Below are 20,170 nucleotides of genomic sequence, written 5' to 3' on the forward strand. Positions count from 1 at the left end.
ATCGATAATGTGCTTTGCCAACAATTTTCGGACCATCAATCTCATCAATGAAACCAATAACCTCTCTAAAAAAGATTTTAAAATCATCTTTTTACTTTTCAGAAAATTAAGAAATTTAAATATATATATATATATACATATATTTACAGGATGTCTCACCTTTGTACAACATTTTATTAGCGTATGCTAGAAGTAAAATAGAATAAAAAATTCTAATACAAAAATGTTGAGGCTACAATAGTTTTTGAATTATAAACCATCAAAATTTGTCAATGATATAGCATAGAACTCGCGCATCTGTAACTAAACATACACGCCTATCGATCTGTCATCTGTTATTGATTTTTTCAAGGTAGTGTGATATTGATTTTTCTGCACAGCTTATTTTATTTTAAAAATAATAAAACCAATAATAGATGACAAATCGGTACGCGTATACATGTGTAATTCAGTGCGTGTATATCATTGGCAAATTTTGATCGCTTATAACTCAAAAACTGTTGCAGCCTCAACATTTTTGTATTAGAATTTTTTATTCTATTTTTTACCTTTAGAACACACTAATAAAATATTGTACGGAGGTTGTGAGATACCTCCTATATGTACGCACACACACACTTATATACATTATATAAATAATGGATTAGAATTTATTAACTACTGAGATACAATATTTATTTTTTAAAAAGTAAAATGTGCAGATTGTTGTGTGCCTCGAGTAAGGCACTGGGGTTGCGCCGAATTAAGGATGAGGATCCTCGGGTCGATATAAATATCAAGATATAAATATCAAACATTAAAATAGGTTGAATAAAATGATGTACAATATATAATTATAAAAATAAAATAAATAAAATATTATAAAAAAAATTAATATTAATAAATTAATAAATAAATTGATAAATAATCAATAATATTAAATAAATATTAATATTAATATTAATAAATAATTAATATTAATAAATTATTTAATTTTTATTTTAAAAATTAATAAATAAACAACAATAAATATGGACAGATAAACAACAATTACCAAAAGTATCTTCTTTTAATGATCATTATTTTTCCTAAACCTTTTAAATTAATTTTAAATTAATTTTTTTACAAAATTTTATCAAATATTTAATTATACCTATGTTGATTTAAACATATACATATATACAAATATATATATCATGTGTCAGTCATGTGTCAGTTCGAAATATATATATATATATATTTCGAACTGACACATGACGCATACACGCACACGCACGCGCACATGTCATATAAAATAAAATTATGTATCTCTCAATGTATTCTTTGATTTTATTTAAATATGAAGAATTCTTTTAGGCTCTCAATATCAAATATATATATGAATATAGACTAGCTATAGAGCCGAACGCGGATGTCAGTATATCAGTTATTATATAAATTGTCAGCAATTATTTACATTTATTTCAAATTAATCTGTTAATTTCTTAAATAATTAATTTTGTTTTGACTTTAATTTAATTTATTTTAATTTTACATTATATATTTATATATTATTGTTTTTGTTTTATTGTTTTACTATTAATTATCGTTTAATTATTTTAATCTTGTAAATAAAGTTTTTTATTCTATTTATCAAATCTTTAATATTTATAAATAAAAACATCGTAAAACCGTCGATATCATGTCGCCAACTAATCAGGTTATATTAGAAAGAGACGGAACGTAACTTTATATTATTTGACTGTTTGCCTCTCACTCTACTCGTGCGGCTCCCCTTCCACTGCCAGCCATTCTATATGTCGATGTGTCCTACACAGTTGAGCATGGGCTAGCGGCAGCTGATTGTGAGTGCGGCCGAGCGTTTACGGAAACGGCCGAGACAACGAAATAGCAAGCGAGCCTGCAAGCAGCGAGCAAGAAAGTCAATCAGTGAAGTCAGTCGCTCCGTGCGCGTCGTATTGTATAGATGGAAAGTTCGCATCCCGTGCGTAGAACGTCTAGTCGCCTAGTCTCAGCTGTCGATCGGTCTTGCCTCGTGGTAGCCAGTGAGTAATATTTTATTGTTTCTTATGTATGCATAAACTCTAGAAAATTACTTTTTTTATAAAAAAGGCACGCGTTAGTTAAACGAAATTGTTAATCGTTTCATCGTTATTTCTCTCGATTCGCCAAGCCTTTCTTCGTTCTCTCAAAAAGGTCAAAATCTAACAACAAACCGTTCCGAGATATTTCGACTTATCGTATTTACAAAATGATTTTTCGGCTTCGTGTTTTCGGTTGACATCGTTTATCGATAGGCTATTCTAAATTCCCGAAATTTTAATAATGTATTGTCAACGGATTCTTATACTGACAAACGTATATAACTATAAGAAAATCAATTAAACAATTGTTTAATTGATTTTCAAATGTTCTGGTATTGAACCTGCTATTCAACGGATTTAATTGAACTCGCCGTCTCCTTAGTTTAATGATAATGAGGTATTATGACTGCCTTCGCTTGTTTGGCACAAACTTAATTTGCATTTTACGACGAAATAATCGTTGCAGAAAGATAATTAATGCACAATTTTAATGGTTTGACCGTTTGGATTTTATTTTCAACAGATAAATTGAAAATCCTTTAATTTATCTTGATTACATTATTTCTTGATTACAGAAATAAATCAAATGTTGTCCTTGATATAAATAACATTGACATTCCTGAACCGTTGTTGACAATATTTTGCATTGAAATCTCGATTCGAACGACTGTATGTGATAATCATCGTTCTTCTCATTGTTATTAAACCTTGATTTGCTTTTTTTGGAAATATCGCTTAGAGATGCTCGTTCTAGAACTTGACATCGGCATTGCAAAAACTCAATTATAGTATCTGTCGTTAAATTTTCTAACATTTCAGTATGCTCTTCTTTGTGTCTTTTTGTTATGCTATTCAAATTCTTTTTCATTAAATTGCGGTAATTAAAAAAAACATTGAACATGTCGCTTGCAAATAACTCTTATTTCATTCTCGTAATATTTTCTTAACAATTCCCATACACCTACATAATTTTGATTGAAAATCTCAATTGACTATTTTATCACTAAGAGATTATTCCGAATAAGTCTTGGCAGTGTACCAAGCAAAATTCGTGCCCCGTGCACAAATATTTAATCTCAACGAAAAATTAATTTTCGTTGGAATCGACGCATCAACATCCGCGTACGGCTCTTATAGCCAATTGATTTCTAAATATTTATATTGACTATTTTATATTTAAAATATAATTCCGAAATTCAGTCTTGGCATCGTACCAAGCAAAATTCGGCTTTTCCGGCTAATTTATTATCTAATATATATTAATGATATATTGCAGATTTTGCACTGTAAGGCCAAAGGGGGCACGATATTGGTACGCAGATTCGAAATGCGTAGTCGATTTTGCATCCCTTGGAAGTGATCGTGACGATCTTTATTTTGACAGCGTGTGCATGCTTATAACAAGGCGATTAAAACTGAACAGGTGCACGAAGAAGGATGCTATTTGATGCTACATAATGTAAACAGAGCAAATGTGACACCACCAATGTAAGTAGATTTCGTAAGATTCTATGTTTCAATCGTTCTTGTATCGATATCACTTCTTTTACATGAGGTTTTTTTCGATATCTATTTGGAAATTAATAAAAATAGTAAAGTTATGCCAATAATATAACATTATAATGCTTATTAATTAGGGGAAAATATGCTAAATCGTACCGTTCGTTAAATCGTATCTCTACTGTATTTTGTAATCAGAGTTAAAATATTTTAATGTGTTAACGCTGTTGTATTGCAGCTAGCCTTCCTCGAATGCCGCAATGTTTGTTTTCTTCTCAAGCGATCCGTTACTGAGTTTATAAATTTATTTTGCGTGATTTTCATGTAATATTCGGCACCCCGTGCTTAAGCTATCACATTGAGAAAGATAAGCAATTAAACTTATTATTAAATCATTTTTTCATCTTATTTAATCCTATAATGGAATTGTTGAAAAATCGGCAAAAAGTTTCAAGATTATTTTTTTATTCACAAATTTTTATTCACAAGGCAAGTTCGGTAAAACGTACCACTAACTTTTTCCTATATCGTACTGCTATGATTTACTAAATTAATTTTTTTATTTAGGCATTGGTTTTTTTACTCTATATTTAGATAGACAATTGAAGAAAATATTATCAAATTTTACAATTATATTGAGGTAATACTTATTTATATTTTTGTATGATACAAAAAGTATTTTTGTTAAATTTTTTAAGAGAATTTATAATTATAAATATGACATTTTCTTATAGATATGTTTTGTTGCAGACTGAGAACTTTCGTAGAAAATGAAACTTCATTTCTGTTAGAATATTTTAATTTTATTGTTAGAAGTATGATTTAAAAATTCATGGGTACAATTCAGCAAACCGGCGTATTGTAAATCGTATTAGATATTTTTTTTTAATTTTTATTTTACGATATGAAACAATGATAAATTTGTGTTAATGTTTCGCGTATATCGTTGACAAAAAACCATAGTTTCAAATAAATAAAAAAATTTTGTCACTTTTTTGATAGTTTTATTGCAATTTTAATATTTACCTTTGGGAGTACGATTTAGCATACTTTGTCCTATATACACTCGACCATACAAACAAGAAAAACGGTACATTTAAAAAAATTGTGAAAGTTCAAGAATTAAATACTCAGCTAATAATTATGATATCAAGGTGTTTAAAAAACGAAAATAAAGCTTGTCCTGAAGCGATGCAAATCGTGCCGGGCATCTCGCGTAAACAAGTCCGAGTAGGATATTCACGGGGTTTTCGCCGTTTCGGCACTATTTCCTCGGGAATCGGAGGGTATCCATGAGGATGTCCCCGCATAAAAAAAAGAAAAGATAAAAAAAAAGCACATTCTAAAGAGAAAAGTTTGAATTTCAATTTTTTTTATCCCATTGAGCTACCTACATCAATTGATTCACACTGTGCAATTCAGGAAAGTGGACTTTCTATCAGTTTTGCAGGTTCTCACTCTGTCATTCGCCATTGTAAAACTAATCATTCCACGTAATGGCACTAAAATTTTCTCAAACTACAGACTTCAAGCTTTATTTTTGTTTTTTAAACACCTCGATATTATAATTATTAGTTAAGTTAAAAATTTTTAAACTTTCACAATTTTTTACTACTTTTCAAGTGTACAACTTTTTTGGCTGTGTAGTTTATATTATATAATAACATTATTAAAATATAATATATTAATATATTAAAATAATCCTTTTCTAAAAAAGGCATGTAAAGTCGATACTCGCATCCCAGCAAACCACACATGTAACATAGACATGTACCCTGGCGAAAATAATATGTTTATTAAAAGTTTACAAAGAGTTTGTTTAAATGTTAAGTAGATATTTTATTTGAATTTTAAAACATTCATTAAATTGTTTATAAGATGTAAATTTAAACATGGAATTGTTTATTAAATGTTCATGGTTAACGTTTGATAGGCGTTCGGAAAGTATTGTGTGATGTTTCCGAAGTGTTGTAAATGTTCAGGATGTGTTTTAAGCAGCAATTCACAATTGTGTTAATTAAGTGTTTTCTTATTATTGTTGAGATGTTTGTAAAGTGTTCCAACTGTTTCGCAAAAATTTTCAAACAACTCAGTAATAGTTTACAAAGTGTTTTGAAAGTGTCCGTGTGTCATTGATGAGATGTTTGTTCAATGTTTTTTCACACTTTTTATTGTTTATTTTGTTGTTAAAGATTAGTTTTCCTAATTAATTCCATTATGAGATCAATATAGATCGAACAATATAGATCGATTATAGATTTCAGTCTAATCTTACTGATTAAACTGACATTTATAATCGATTTATATTGTTCCTAATAATGGAATTAATTAGGAAGATTAACTTATCAAAGCAAAGATCAATTAATCCAAAATTTTGATATGATTCTAATTTCTTCTGCATATTGTTGTACAAGTTTCTTAGATGTAAATTTTATTTCTATTTATGGATAAACTTAACACAATCAGTCTAGTCATAAAAATAGAGATAGAATTTTATCTAAGAAATTTGCTCTATACAATATGCAATTAGAGAATACACTAGAATCATATATAAATTCCGCATTATATATGTATATATGTATAATTGATTTTTTTATCTTTTAGTCATCGATATCAGAAATATTAAGAAAATATTAGAAAAATGTATAGATTTACAGTTAAAATTTCGAAACTACATGTTTTTATTGTAAATTATTTCTTTACAGTTTTATACATTTCCTTTTTTTCAAAATTATATTTATTACTTACAAATATTTTAGTTTTAAAATTACTTCCTTCTTAAGGTTCCTGGGTGCTTATGGCGGCCATATTGGATTGTGACGTCAGAGGCGAGAAAATACACACTGAGATTTCTTAGATGCCATCTCAAAATAAAAAAATATTTCGGTGAAATAGCATTTTAGATGGCTTTGGCACACTTTTAAAAAACTTCGAAAATTATTCTTTTCCCTTGACAGTCAATCAACAATCGTAAAATGATCGTGATCAGACTTTGACTTGCGGAATGACTGCGCATGTGCAAAAATCAGACGAACTTGGCCTTGCAGATCATTACAGAAAGTGGCTTAAAAATTTTTCGATTGGGAATACTGAAGACCGCAAATACAGTTCTGCCCAAATAGAAGATTTGATCAATAGCCTCTGTGGCGGTACACGCCACAAGGACGCAGTAGTGCGTCCCGCGATTTAGCGCGTCAGCGCCGAGTACCGAGCGCCGCCGCTACGCGGCGCGCGACAAGTTAGCTCTCCCGTGAGCCAAAGTCGCGCGGGCGGCTACATACATACCGCGCGCCGAGTACCGGGCACCTCTAGGCGTCGCACGCCAACTTTCGCTTTCCGCAATTAAAAGTGAACCCTATCAGCATATAAGAAGGCCCCCTGCGGAGCTAAAGATCTTTCGCTGCCCACACAAAAGCAATTGTGCCGGCAGTGGCGCTTAGTCGCCACCACTCCGGCGTGCCAACGCCTTCTCCTGGCGCCAAGCGCCCTGAAACCGGCGCACTCCCGCCTCTGCCTGGCGCCAAGCGCCAAGACACCGGCGCTTCCTCGCCTTCCACAGGCGCCAAGCGCCCTGAAGCCGGCGCACTCCCGCCTTGGTCTGGCGCCAAGCGCCAAGACACCGGCGCTTCCTCGCCTTCCACAGGCGCCAAGCGCCCTGAAGCCGGCGCACTCCCGCCTCTGCCTGGCGCCAAGCGCCAAGACACCGGCGCTTCCTCGCCTTCCACAGGCGCCAAGCGCCCTGAAGCCGGCGCACTCCCGCCTTGGTCTGGCGCCAAGCGCCAAGACACCGGCGCTTCCTCGCCTTTCACAGGCGCCAAGCGCCCTGAAGCCGGCGCACTCCCGCCTCTGCCTGGCGCCAAGCGCCAAGACACCGGCGCTTCCTCGCCTTCCACAGGCGCCAAGCGCCCTGAAGCCGGCGCACTCCCGCCTTGGTCTGGCGCCAAGCGCCGAATCCTGAGCGTTTGCTCACCCTTGTCCGGCGCTAAATGCCACTTCTCCGGCGTACCTCCGCCTTCCTCCGGTGTAAAGCGCTACAGGGTTAGGATCTCGAACGGACCGAAACCCACAGGGGAGATAGGGACGCAGACGACGGCGGCTCCAGCCAAGGAGTCAAAGGACCAGGCCACCCAAACCAAGAAGCGCGGAGGACAGCGGAAATATATCCCCGCGCCAGTCAATACACTAACACGTCCACAGATGTAAATATGTAAATAATAATAATAACCATGTTCTCGTAACCTCCGAGTCACGATTATTCTCTCCTTCTGCGTTCTCATACATAATCCCTATCGATCCACCCAAGCGAAACGCGCTATAGCCTCTTAACATATCTTTCGAAAAGGTGTATTGATATGAATGATGGATCACGTGTAAAAAAAGCGATACCTGGAGTAAACGATTGCAACTAAGACAACCCAGACTGGGCCTTGTATTACGATCATTTTACAGCTGTTGATTGATTATAAAGGGAAAAAGATAGTTTTCGGAGTTTAGAGTGTGCCAAAGCTATCTGAAGTGGTTTCATCGAAATATTTTTTATTTTGAAATGGCATCTAAAAAATCTTAGCGTGTGTTTTCTCGCCTCTGACGTCACGATTCTGATATGGTCGGCGAGGTACCAGGAGCCTTTACAACCTCAAAGTGTTATGCCCGATTTCTGGAAGATAAATAACTGTGATTAGAATTAATTTAGACTATTTTTGCAAGCAAAAAACTAAATAAATTTACCAAAATTATTTGACATAAAAGTAGGAATAACTGGGACTGCTACTGGGCCCTGCGGCTCATTCCCGTACATGTCATAGGGAGTCTGCCAGCTCGAACAGCCAATTTCCGGTAACGGTGTGTTTAGCTGCTGTTGGTTTTCTAACTGCTGTTGGTTTTGTAACTGCTGTTGATTTTGTATCTGCTCTTGTAGTGGCTCTTGGTCAGGTTGCAATTGCTGGGTTGCTATTGATGGCTGAAGTTGTTGCAAAGAGCCCCTTCTTTTATAATGTCTTTTCGAATCAGGTCTTTGTTGCAATTATTTACTAGAGGTATCGCTCTTTTTTATACGTGATCCGTTCATGTCAATACACCTTTTCGGAAGATATGCTGGGAGGCTATTGACCAAATCTTCGATTTGGGCAGAACTGTATTTACGATCTTCAGTACTCCCAATCGAAAAATTTTCAAGCCATTTTCTGTAATGATCTGCAAATTATTAACTTTAGATATTAAAACAATTGTCCAGAATATGAATAACATCATTCAACAAATTATACATCTTACATTTGGCAACATTTACAAACGAATGTGAAAAGGATTCCAAGTCTGAGCTCCTGGGCTTCCCATATCTCATATTCCGGGCCTTATCACCGTAGATTCCGGTAAGGAATGTTACAGCCCAATCAGAATGTTCCTTGACCGTACTCAGAACTTGATAAGCATATTTGGAACACATAATTCCCTCACCAAGATGTACCTGAGGAAGTAGCAATGACTTAGTAAAAATCGACAGCACGACAATTCACAAAAAAGTATTAGCCTGTATTCCATTTTGATCCGAGAAAAAATGAAAAGAAAGAATACCTTTTCCTCCGATTCAGCGGCCACACTGCTTGAAGTGAGTGTAGAAGGTAAATGCATTTCTGAAAAAAAAAAAATTAATTATACATAGATAAATATTATAGGTAAATATTAATATAGGTAAATATTAATTATAGATGACGTACTCATTATATTCTCGATATTTGATATTTTTTGGTCAAGTTGATCAACGCTTTCTCCAGTCATATTTTTAATTACTTTAATTTTCTTCTCTAAAGTTTTTTCCAATCTTTCTTCTAATTCCATCATTTTTTTATTAAAAATCCTCTCTATATGCTCAACTTGCTGATTGTTAGCAAAAGAAATTTCATCTTTTTTTTTCAACTCAGCCTTTAATTGCTGAATTTGTTCTAAAAGAGATTTCGTCTCAATCGAATCTCTGTTAACAAATTCATAGTTTTCACTCTCTGCTTGAGTATTATCTCCATCATATCTTTTGCTTTTTTTCTTTTTTTTCTACAATAAACAAAAAATTAATAACAAATGTTTTATTCACATTTAACATTATATTTTCCTGTGAGACTTACTTTCGCTGGTTCAATTGAAACATCTGTTTCAGGAATTTTTTCTTTCAATAAATTATTCTCAATAAATAATTCGAATTCCTTATTTGAGGCACGTTGTTTTCTATTTTTGGTGATTTTCTGTACAACGAAATAAAAATATTACTTAATGAAGGTAAAACGTTTTTTAAATAATAAATGAAAAAGATTTATACTGACCTCTTGATCTTTATTTTTTTTGACAAAATAATTTACTTGCTCGTTCTTTTCCTGATCTTCTACTCCTGTGAATTCAGGTTCTTCATCGTCAATTTGTAGATCTGGCCATCTGGGTCTCACATTATTCAGGGCTTCTAAAGACTCTGAATTAAACACATTAAAACATAATAAAGTGTGTGAAGCGTTTTCCATTCTTGTTAGTATCTTATACATTAAGTTTTGATAATAGAGAAAAGCTGCCGATACTGTTATTGTCACAAAATTCAAGACTTGAGATTAAATTAAAGTTATATTTGTCATAGAATGTTGCAAATCGTAACGTGTGCGCAGTGTCGTAATGTTCTAACTAAATAATGTTCTAAATCGTACTGTAAAAAAACCAACAATATAAGAAAAAGCAAGAAAAACAAAATATGAAAATAAATATTATTAGAAAGCAATAAATTATGTAGTATCATCAAAAAATATTTATTATTATTTAAATTATATAATTCGCCAAAAAAAATCATAAAAGTAATATAAAATTCTCCAATTCTCGAATTTTAAGAATTTGAAATAAGCACATTTAGCATACAAATAAACAAGAAATATACAAATTACGGATTTTTAATAAATTAAAATAGACTCGATCAAATTTATATTAAGATAATTTCAACGATTTGTCAATTAATCGAGATTTATTTGAAACTTTAAAAGATAAATACTTTAAAAATAGGACTTACTCTATTTGAAATTTTTAGAAATTAATGTATGCAATGTGAAGCGTCATTTAAAATTTTTGTAGAATTTTTTACTACATAGTAATTAGAACCTTTATTTAATATATCATTTACTCAATGATTTTTATAGACTAATTAGACAAAAATCAGATAATTTTATTTAATTATAAAAAACTTTTTGAAATATTGACAAAAAATTGAATATATAATTATTTAAATATGTTAATAAGAACTATTTTGAATTTCATAAAGCTTTACCGTGTTATTTATTACTCAATAATTTTTATAATAAAAATGACATAATTAATATCATACATGGGATATAAAAAATCATGATTTTAAAAGACCTATATCAGTATCAGACTTTTCTCTATTAGTAGTTGTAATTTTATGTCAAACTTGAGAACACTTTATAACATAATTAAGAAAAAAATTATCTATTTTTATGCGCTTAAAAAATTTCTTACCTGCCAGTTTGCCAATAACGGCATAATATTTTGATTCTTTGCCATCTTTGCTGCGTAGACTTGTTCGAACCGAATACAATTTGCCATACACATAATCATTTAGATCCTTAGGCTGAAATTGAATCTTCTGTCCTTTGTCATTAACATCACTTATTTTACTTATTGACACTTTTTCTTTTTCATTATCTTTATATTTCACATACGCGAACCAATTAGACGTATTCATATTATTACTGAAGTCAACTCAATTAAAATTTTGCGACACGAGCCAAAACTTATTACAAACTCCTGTACACTATGACGGATATAGGAGCAGCTCCCTTAGCAACGCATCAACAACGTTCATAATAAATGAAAGAGCGCGGGACTTGGTCTCAGGAACGTGCGTTTCACAAATGTAACCCCTCTGGTCCACAATATTTTATACAAATCCTTTAATACGCTGTTGTAATCATATCGATTTGTAAAATCATATATCATTTATTTTCACAGTATATATTAAAATTATATAATCGAGTGGGTAAAAAAAGAGATACTGTATAAATATATTATTATACGAGTATTGTGCTACATTTATGATACACATGTTCTTGAGACTAACAATAAGTACTGCGCTCCTTAGTTATGAGCGTCTGTTAATAACGTGTTATTAATGCGCAAGAGGAGAGTAAAAAATCAAAAAGTTGCAAATAATCTCAGCATTATACCATATTATACATAACGTAAACTATAAATTTCAATGCTAGCAGTGTATATTGGCTAAGAATTTTATACAATAAGGTAATTAAAGTAAAATAAAACAAAAATAAATATTTTCTTATACGTTTAATGATTATCGATTTTTATAGTAGGTAAATGAAATAATTGTGAAGGTATAAGAATTTCCAATGGGACGTTATAAGCGTTATTTGTTCTTAAATAAGAGTATTCCTTGGTGTACGCAATGGTACCGACGTAAACGACAAAATGAAGAAGAAAGAATGCTTCGATCTCATTCGGTAAAGTATCCATGTTAATCACTAACAAGGAAAGTCGTGGTTGACTCTTCACCGATTTTGATCCCATTTTTTATAATAAATCTACTCTGAATATAGTTAAGCCCTATAGAAAGTTTTTGTTTCTCAATACGTCTTGTAATATATTTTTATACTTAAAATTTAAATAAAATGTATGTTATAAGATACAAAGAAATACATGTTATAGATCAGTGCCCTATGGCACAGTGAGTGAGTGCAAAAGTTAGTAATACGAGAACGCAGGTTCAGAACTTGCGCTGTCAATATTCTTTTTTTAATTTTTTGTTTTTTATTATTTTTTTAGTTATTTTATATGTATATGTATCATGTATTATTAACTACATAGAAAAAAAGATTTGGCATATATGTACAATTAGATACGTATATATCTTTTTATATATTTGTCTGCATAAAATGTGAAATAAATAAAATAGTTTTACAGAAAAATATTTTTACTTTTATTTTTAAAGTTTATACATTTTCTATAATTTTCTTAAATAATGTAATAATAATGTTAGGATATTATATGTATACACACAAGTTTCATAAAAACAACCATTAGAAATCTCTGTTTAAAAAAAAGTAAAAATATTTCTGTGTAAAAATATTTTCTTCATTTTACATTTTAAGCAAACAGATATAAAAAGATATATGCGTATCTAATTGTAAATATATGCCAATAAATATTCATTTTTACATAATAAATAATAGATGTACATATATGTATGTATAAAATAATTTTTAAAAAATAAAATAAACAAAAAAATTAAAAAAATATTGGCAATGCAAGTTTCGGGAACATCGGTTTTCACTATTACTAACTGTTGCACTCACTCATTGTGCCGTATGACATTGTTCGATGACGTGTTCTTCTTTGTGTCTTATAACGTACATTAGAATTTATCCAAATTTTAAGTATATAAAAAAATGTTATAAACCGCATTGGATGAAAAATCCTTTCGGGATTTTCAAAGTAGATTCGTTACAAAAAAGGGGATCAAAATTGATGGAGAGTCAACCACGATCTCTCCTTTGTAAGAGTTTACAATTCTTCGATAAAAAAATAAAAAGACAGATTTTTTTGTTAATTTCTTACATTTTTTGTCAATATCCTTAGATCGATCAGCAAAAGCTTGTCCATATTAGTGATGAAACTTTGCAAGGAGAAAGGCTTCATTTAAACTCTGATGAAAGACAGGGAGAATGTACAAATTCTAATCAAGTCTTTATACAAGCATCTCATATTGAATCAACAAAAAGCAGTCCAACAGAGGTTTCAACTTCAAGCTCATCGACATTAGTAGTACAAAATATACCAGCTTTGTCAATATTGCAATCCACCTGCAGCCAAGGTTCAGATCCGATTGGTTGTTTTTCAACTGAAAATTTTCAATCTTTTGCTAGTAATGCTGAAGAGCAAGACAAAGACAGTAGTGATTCCAACTTTAAAAGTATTGGAACTGAAGATGAATCTGATCTGGAAGAGGTTACAGATTATCTTAGGGAAGAATCTATTTTGAAAAATGTTGAACCTCGTCTTGTAAAAGAAGAAAATCGTTTCATCTTTCACGATGAATTTATAAGAGATGAGTTATCGAATTCTGATGAACAAGAAACTCTTTGCCCATGTACCAAAACTGCTGTTGCGGATGTTATGCTCATGTGTTTAGTATTAGGATTGAGACATAACTTATCATGGGAGGCTCAGATCGATATTTTAAAAATGTTTAACGCTATTTATGGAGATAATACAATTAAAGTAACAAAGTATAGCTACTTTAAGTTGTTAGATAGAGAGAAAGAAAACATATCTTTTCATATTTATTGTCCGGATTGTGAAATCTATCTTGGGAAAAAAGAAACATTGAAAGGAAATGAAATATGCACAAGCTGTGGTGTTGATATTGATGTTTCCAACTCATCAAATTTTTTTGTCTCAATATCCTTAGAATCTCAACTTCAAAAATTGGCCAAAAACAATGATTTTGTTCACGCTGTAATGAATCATAGGTTTAATCGAAACAAAATTGAAGAAAATGCTTTGGAAGATATCTATGATGGAAACGAATACAGGAAGCACTTTGAGAAAGAAGGTGTATTGTCTTCACCATACAATTTCTCTTACTCTTTTTTTACTGACGGTGTTCACACAGGTAAATCAAACAACAAGACACTTTGACCTATTTATCTTACTATAAATGAATTATCAATCTCAGAACGGAATAAATATGTCTTACTTGCTGGCTTGTACATAGGACCCAAAGATCCTAATCAAAAAATTGTTTTACAACCGTTTATTAACGAAGCTAATAAACTTTCTACAGAAGGATTTAAATGGTTTCATAATGACAAAGAAATTGTTAGTAAAGTTATTCCACTTTGTTGCATTGCTGATTCAGTTGCAAGATACCAATTGCTAAATTTTCAGTCATTTGCTGCCTACTATGGCTGCACATTCTGTTACCAAAAATCAGAGCGCACACGAAAAGGACAAAGATTTACAGTTTCAATTCATCCTGCTGAGGAAAGAACATTGGAGTCTACGAAGGAAGATCTACTTAAAGCATTTCAGAGAAAAGATGAAACAAATAAAAGCAAAAGGCAATATAGAGGAGTAAAGGATTTTTCACCATTAATATTATTACATAACTTCAATTTTATATCTGGATTTGTAGTTGATTATATGCATAATATTTTACTTGGAGTAACTAAATTACATACTGAACTTATTCTACAATCTACTCGCAAAAAGTTTTGGCACAGAAAGTGTAGGAATAGATCATCTATTAAGCACGATTGATGAACGGCTTTTAATGATACATCCTCCTTCTTCTATAACAAGGACTTTTCGCTCTATTAAAGATATAAGTAGATGGAAAGCATCCGAGTGGAGAGCATGGTTATTATTTTATTCTGTGCCATGTTTAAAAGGTCTGCTGAAGAAAAAGCATATAAATCATTTTGCAATGTTATCTGTAGCAACTAATATTTTGCTTCAAAAATCAGTGACACGTGAAGAAGTATTTCAAGCTTGTTGTGTGCCTCGAACAAGGCACTGGGGTTGCGCCGAATTAAGGATGAGGATCCTCGGGTCGACCGGGACGTCGTAGGAAGATAGGAGGATTATTCTCTTCTTTTGATTAAATCGACTCTTATTTCTGATTAAATTTGGTTTCACTTTATTTCTCGACCTTTCTTTAAATATATATATATATATATATATTCGCGTAACATTCGATGTTTGGCTAACGAGCGTTTATTAGTAATTCTCTTAATGATTCAGATTTTTTATTAGTGAGTCTCGTCCTGATGTTCCGGATTCTTATTAGCGACCACGTCTTGATGTTTAGGAATTGTATTCGAGACTCCGTCTTGATGTTTAGGAGTTTTATTCGAGACTGCCTTCGCGGGCGGGCTCTCCGTCTTATATCTTCTTTTGTTCTTTGATTTTCAACGGGCGAGGCCCTTGGAAACAAGTCCCCGATTGGTTAATAATATTCACGCGTTTTTGGTCTAAATGCATAAATGCAAGCGAAGCAGGTCGAAGTCCCTGGCCTTCGCTTGCAGCTCGCGATTTCCGGTGCTTCTCGCGTGTCTCGCTGCGTTAGCGTTTTCACGCGACGAGCGTTTGTCGAGAGCGCTCTTTTATAAGCAAAAATGTTTTACAGTATTCTATAAAGATATTCAGTAAATTCTAATTTCTAATAACTACTGGTTATAGTTCGGGCTATAACAAGCTCATGAACTTTTTCTGCGCTACATGTATTTCTTTCAGAAATATTTCGATAAGGAAAACATGGTATACAATATTCATCTTCTGTCACATATTTGCAAAGGTGTTCTCAATTGGGGCCCATTATGGACTCATAATTCTTTCATATACGAAGGTCAAAATCGTCACCTTATGCAATTATATCATAGTCCTTCAAATGTTGTTTTACAAATTGCGCGCAAGTTTCTCATTTATACTTCAATACCTTATTTGTTTTCAAAGCTCGTTTTGTCACAAAAAACTATTGAGTTTTCTGAAAAAATTTTAAAAAGAAACTTTATTCGCTTTATACGTTGTGGAGAGGAAATTATACTTTTAGGAAAAGGTGAAAGATGTTCATTATCAACTGAAGAAGAACAGTTACTTGCGATAAATGATATGTCAACTGATAATTGTTTAGCTTACCAGAGAATGATTTATAAGCGGATAAGATATTCATGTAATAGATATTGTAACAACAAACTTAATAATGATTCATACATATTTATCAGCTCTGGGGAAAAGGTTGTGATTAGATTAATTTTAAAGTTTCCAGTTGGAGTCAAACTGATTGTGCAGCAACTCAATATGCATGATGAATCTATTATTACAAATAAAAATGTAAAAAAATTTCATATTCAAAAAATAGATAGCTATGGCCATTTAAAATTTATCGACGTAAGTCACATAAAAAGTCAGTGCATTTTTGTAAGTGTACCATGTACAAACTATGTATGTGACATGCCATTCGGCTGTTACGGAGACTAGTTAAGACTGTAATGCCTGCTTTGTTTTTTATTCTTTTACGCTTACTGAAGATTGCTTGAAACTTAATTTAGCACTGATAGTTATATGTAATAATAAAATTTATATTTATATAATTTACGTTATATAATTTACGTTTATATAATTACATTTATATAAAAAAAAATATAATTAATATTTTTTTCAACATGCCATAAACACATAAGAAGGGAAATACTCATAAGCACATATTTCTGAAGTGATCAAAGTTTAAATTCTCTTTATACGTTGTGGTTCTCTTTATAAATTATGTTTTTTTTTAGAATATTTGAAAGAGTTGTTTACGGTGTTTGTAAATGATTTAGAAGCGTTTCTGTTATAATATTTAAGAAGTGTTTCATACTGTTTAATGTTGTTTTTAAAAGAGATCCATGTTGTGGAGATGTTTATTAATTGCTTATAAATAAAATGTTTGAGATATATTGTGAAATTGTTTTGATGCACGCTGAAATTGGTGTTACATGACTGTTTTCAAAGCGTTTCTTAGGAAAAGTTTAAGTGACGTTTAATAACATAATTTCAAACGTTTCTATTACAGTTTTCTAAGTATTTATAAAATGTTCATGTCAGCAGAGGATTAATTAGGTGTTTACAACGTGCTTTCAAACAGTATAACCATCAATAAAACTCTTCATAAATAGTGCAACCATTAATAAAACTCTTCATAAACAAATATAAACGCAATTCTCTCACTAACAATTTTCGCCAGGGTATGTAATATTACACGACTGTCATGAATGTTACATGTAATATTACTTATACAGGTAAATGTTACGTTCTGGTACGGCTCTATGTCAGCAACTTTGAGATGTATCATTTATATGTTAAATATATTTCAAATGATATGTTATTGTAACATAACATAGACATATGTATTGCATATGTTTTCATATTATGTAATGTAATATAAACGTATATATATTAGATATTTTCCTGTAATGCAATATAAAATAAATGTATATATTACATACTTCTATATGTCATGTAATATAACATAAATGTATAAGTTATGTTTATGCAAAATATATATATAAAAATAAACATTTTCTATGTACTTATATTTTAATTTAAAATGTTATAAATATTTATTGTAGATAAAAGGATATCTTTATCTATAACAAATATTTATAAACATATTGAATTAAAATATAATAAGTAGACAGAAAAATAGTATTTATTTTTATCTGCGAAACAGTTAATTTTTAAAATAATTAAGTCATGTTTTTTTAATTTTAAATTCAAATACATATACATATAATATATATATATATATATATATATATATATATATATATATATACACATATACGGAGTGTCTCTAAACTGGCGATAAAGATTTTAATTATAAATTCTTTGTAATATTTTGAAGACAAAATTTCTAACACGAAAATGTCGAGGATATAGCATTTTTCAAATAGGAAAAGTTTAAAGATTATGAATTCGTACAATAATTTCACTATTGCCAGTTACGATTCCATGAATCGGATGCTTTTGATAATAGTATTATTGTAAAAATATTCAAGATTTCATTAAAAATGTATTTCTGTTTCTCCGTAATGAATCATAAGAACAGTTAAAAACGTTTTTATTCCATAGTTTAATATATCGATATTGATATGTGTCAGTTGTCATATTTAGCTGTCTCCACGATGAAATTATAATCAATAAAAACAAAGTTATTTGACATGGAAGCACTTTTACCACTGATCAGTTTGCTATCTCTGAGCACACAAAAGTCTAGCTCGTTATTCGTAATCTTTAAACTTTTATTATTTGAAAAATACTATAGCCCCGATATTTTCGTATTAGAATTTTTGTCTTGAAATATTACAAAGAATTTGTTATTAAAATCTTTATCGCCAGTTTAGGGACATCCTGTTTATATGTGTGTATATACTGTAAATAATAAAATATACTTATTTTACAAAATTGTAGGAGAGTTTAAGAAGAAAAACCGTTGGTATCTAAAATTGAACCTACCTTTAGAAAAGGACAAATCGACATTAACAACGTTAATCTGTAAAATGCGAACTAGATGATGCAAATTCAGAAAGAATTTGGAGTATACCTATCCATTACAGACATAAAATCCTTCAGATATGAAAACGGTAATGACAGTATAGTGGTGATAATAGTGCTGTTACGAGATCATCGAAAATTGGAGGAACACAACTGCCAACGGTGAGTACCTTCATGCAAATATATCTAACGTCGAATATATAAAGTTGCATGTAAAAGGACGTTGAAGTAATAGCTCGGATCTCAAACGAGATTTGTTTGATACTGAGATTTGTTCGATAGCTTGAACGAATTGATTTTGCATTCGCAAACGACAATGTCCCAAGTATTGTACATTGCGTTGTAATGAGAAACGATTGATAAATATTTATGTATTTTTTTAATTTTTAAAAGTAAATATTTCTCATCAAGTTAGGAAAATAAAATATTAAGTTTAACCCTTTCGCTACGGCTGAGCTAGACACAGTCTCTGCCACTTTATATACAGCCCTGCCACGGAACGCGCGTTATTGATAATCGAATGCGCGACTGATGTATGTTGCTTTGCACTAAATAACTTATTTATATTTATATTTATATTGAAATTTATTTAGTATATTACAAGTAATAATTAATTATGTTAGCGTGATTGTTTCTTTATACTATGCAATTCATCAAAATTGTGTAATATAAAATAATATCTAATAGGGGTGAAATGTGGCCCCGCATGTTCAGTATCTGGCTGACATGCGGTGGGTCCCAGGTTCGAATCCTGTTCGAACCAATCACCCCATATGCCTGCTCGGGACTGATGGAAAGGAAAAACGGAGCCGGTGGAAAGAAGGAGAGCAGGATGAGTTAAGGAGAAGGAGTAAGGGAGAAAGGAGATGGGAGAGAAGGAGGAAAAAGGAGGCGGAGTCGGAAGGAGGAAAGAAGGGTGACAGGGAGAGCGAGATGGAAAAGGAAAAAGGAGGTGGGACGAGAGACGAAGGAGGATAGGAGAGGAATCGGAGTAGAGGTGCTCAGGAGGATGATGGAAGAAGGAGGGAAAGGAGGATGTAAAGAGTTCTGGAGGAGAGGAAAAAAGAGGCGGAAGACGGTTAAGGTGTATTGGTTACTGTTACTGTAATGGTTAAGTTGTAAGACGTGGAAGATGGGAGATATGGAGGAAAAAGAGAAAGAGGCGGTTGTAAAGTGTATTTGTAATGTAATGTTGTACAAGTTGATATGGTAGAAGAGAGAGGAGTTTGTAAGTACTCTGCGTTGATACCACTGCTTAAAGCGCCTTCAATCCTCAAGGGGATGAATAAAGATTAAAAAAAAAAAATAATATTTAATAAAATATAACATTTTTATTTATTTATATGCAATAAACTAGAAAGAATTACAATAATATAACATTAATACTCTTATAAAACTCTTACACACACACACACACACACACACACACACACACACACACACACACACATTTATACACTACCGTCAGAAAGTTTAAGACCAAAAAAATTTGTTAGTACTCTGCGTTGATACCACTGCTT

General features: G+C 31.8%; 3 protein-coding genes across 4 annotated transcripts; 2 read left to right on the forward strand and 1 right to left on the reverse strand.

Moving 5' to 3' along the window:
- Nucleotides 1-1,926: 1,926 nt before the first annotated feature.
- On the forward strand, nt 1,927-14,980 carry LOC145938812 (uncharacterized). 2 transcript variants are annotated; one of them, XM_083042590.1, is made up of 6 exons: nt 1,927-2,024; nt 3,340-3,551; nt 11,909-12,058; nt 13,194-14,229; nt 14,293-14,435; nt 14,505-14,980. In XM_083042590.1, exons 3-6 carry the CDS (start codon nt 11,948-11,950, stop codon nt 14,874-14,876), a joined length of 1,662 nt encoding a protein of 553 aa, XP_082898716.1. In that variant the 5' UTR covers nt 1,927-2,024; nt 3,340-3,551; nt 11,909-11,947; the 3' UTR covers nt 14,877-14,980. The 2 variants fall into 2 exon arrangements, with proteins under 2 accessions (XP_082898716.1, XP_082898715.1); XM_083042589.1 differs by having other exon boundaries at nt 14,293-14,980.
- On the reverse strand, nt 8,587-11,286 carry LOC145938620 (uncharacterized). The gene is made up of 7 exons (XM_083042379.1): nt 11,061-11,286; nt 9,875-10,017; nt 9,680-9,796; nt 9,278-9,608; nt 9,135-9,193; nt 8,835-9,027; nt 8,587-8,756 (listed from the first exon to the last, which is right to left on the reverse strand). Exons 1-7 carry the CDS (start codon nt 11,284-11,286, stop codon nt 8,587-8,589), a joined length of 1,239 nt encoding a protein of 412 aa, XP_082898505.1.
- An 856-nt stretch (nt 14,981-15,836) lies between the features above and the next one.
- Nucleotides 15,837-16,605, forward strand: LOC145938336 (uncharacterized). The gene has a single exon (XM_083041843.1). It carries the CDS (start codon nt 15,837-15,839, stop codon nt 16,593-16,595), a length of 759 nt encoding a protein of 252 aa, XP_082897969.1. The 3' UTR covers nt 16,596-16,605.
- Nucleotides 16,606-20,170: the final 3,565 nt, after the last annotated feature.

This window comes from Prenolepis imparis, unplaced genomic scaffold (assembly GCF_030444845.1).
Source record: "Prenolepis imparis isolate NDT839.2.m4 unplaced genomic scaffold, iyPreImpa1.0 SCAF_7, whole genome shotgun sequence".
NCBI classification, from domain to species: domain Eukaryota; kingdom Metazoa; phylum Arthropoda; class Insecta; order Hymenoptera; family Formicidae; genus Prenolepis; species Prenolepis imparis.

Bases quoted from the DNA above. Each gene is read 5' to 3' on its own strand.
- LOC145938336 (XM_083041843.1), top strand. From the start codon at position 15,837: ATGTATTTCTTTCAGAAATATTTCGATAAGGAAAACATGGTATACAAT.
- LOC145938620 (XM_083042379.1), bottom strand. From the start codon at position 11,286: ATGAATACGTCTAATTGGTTCGCGTATGTGAAATATAAAGATAATGAA. The intron at 10,018-11,060 runs GTAAGAAATTTT...TGTTTAATTCAG, and splicing joins CGTTATTGGCAAACTGGCAG to AGTCTTTAGAAGCCCTGAAT. The intron at 9,609-9,679 runs GTAAGTCTCACA...TGTTTATTGTAG, and splicing joins TTTCAATTGAACCAGCGAAA to AAAAAAAAGAAAAAAAGCAA.
- LOC145938812 (XM_083042589.1), top strand. From the start codon at position 11,948: ATGGGACGTTATAAGCGTTATTTGTTCTTAAATAAGAGTATTCCTTGG. The intron at 12,059-13,193 runs GTAAAGTATCCA...CAATATCCTTAG, and splicing joins GAATGCTTCGATCTCATTCG to ATCGATCAGCAAAAGCTTGT. The intron at 14,230-14,292 runs GTAAATCAAACA...TATCAATCTCAG, and splicing joins TACTGACGGTGTTCACACAG to AACGGAATAAATATGTCTTA.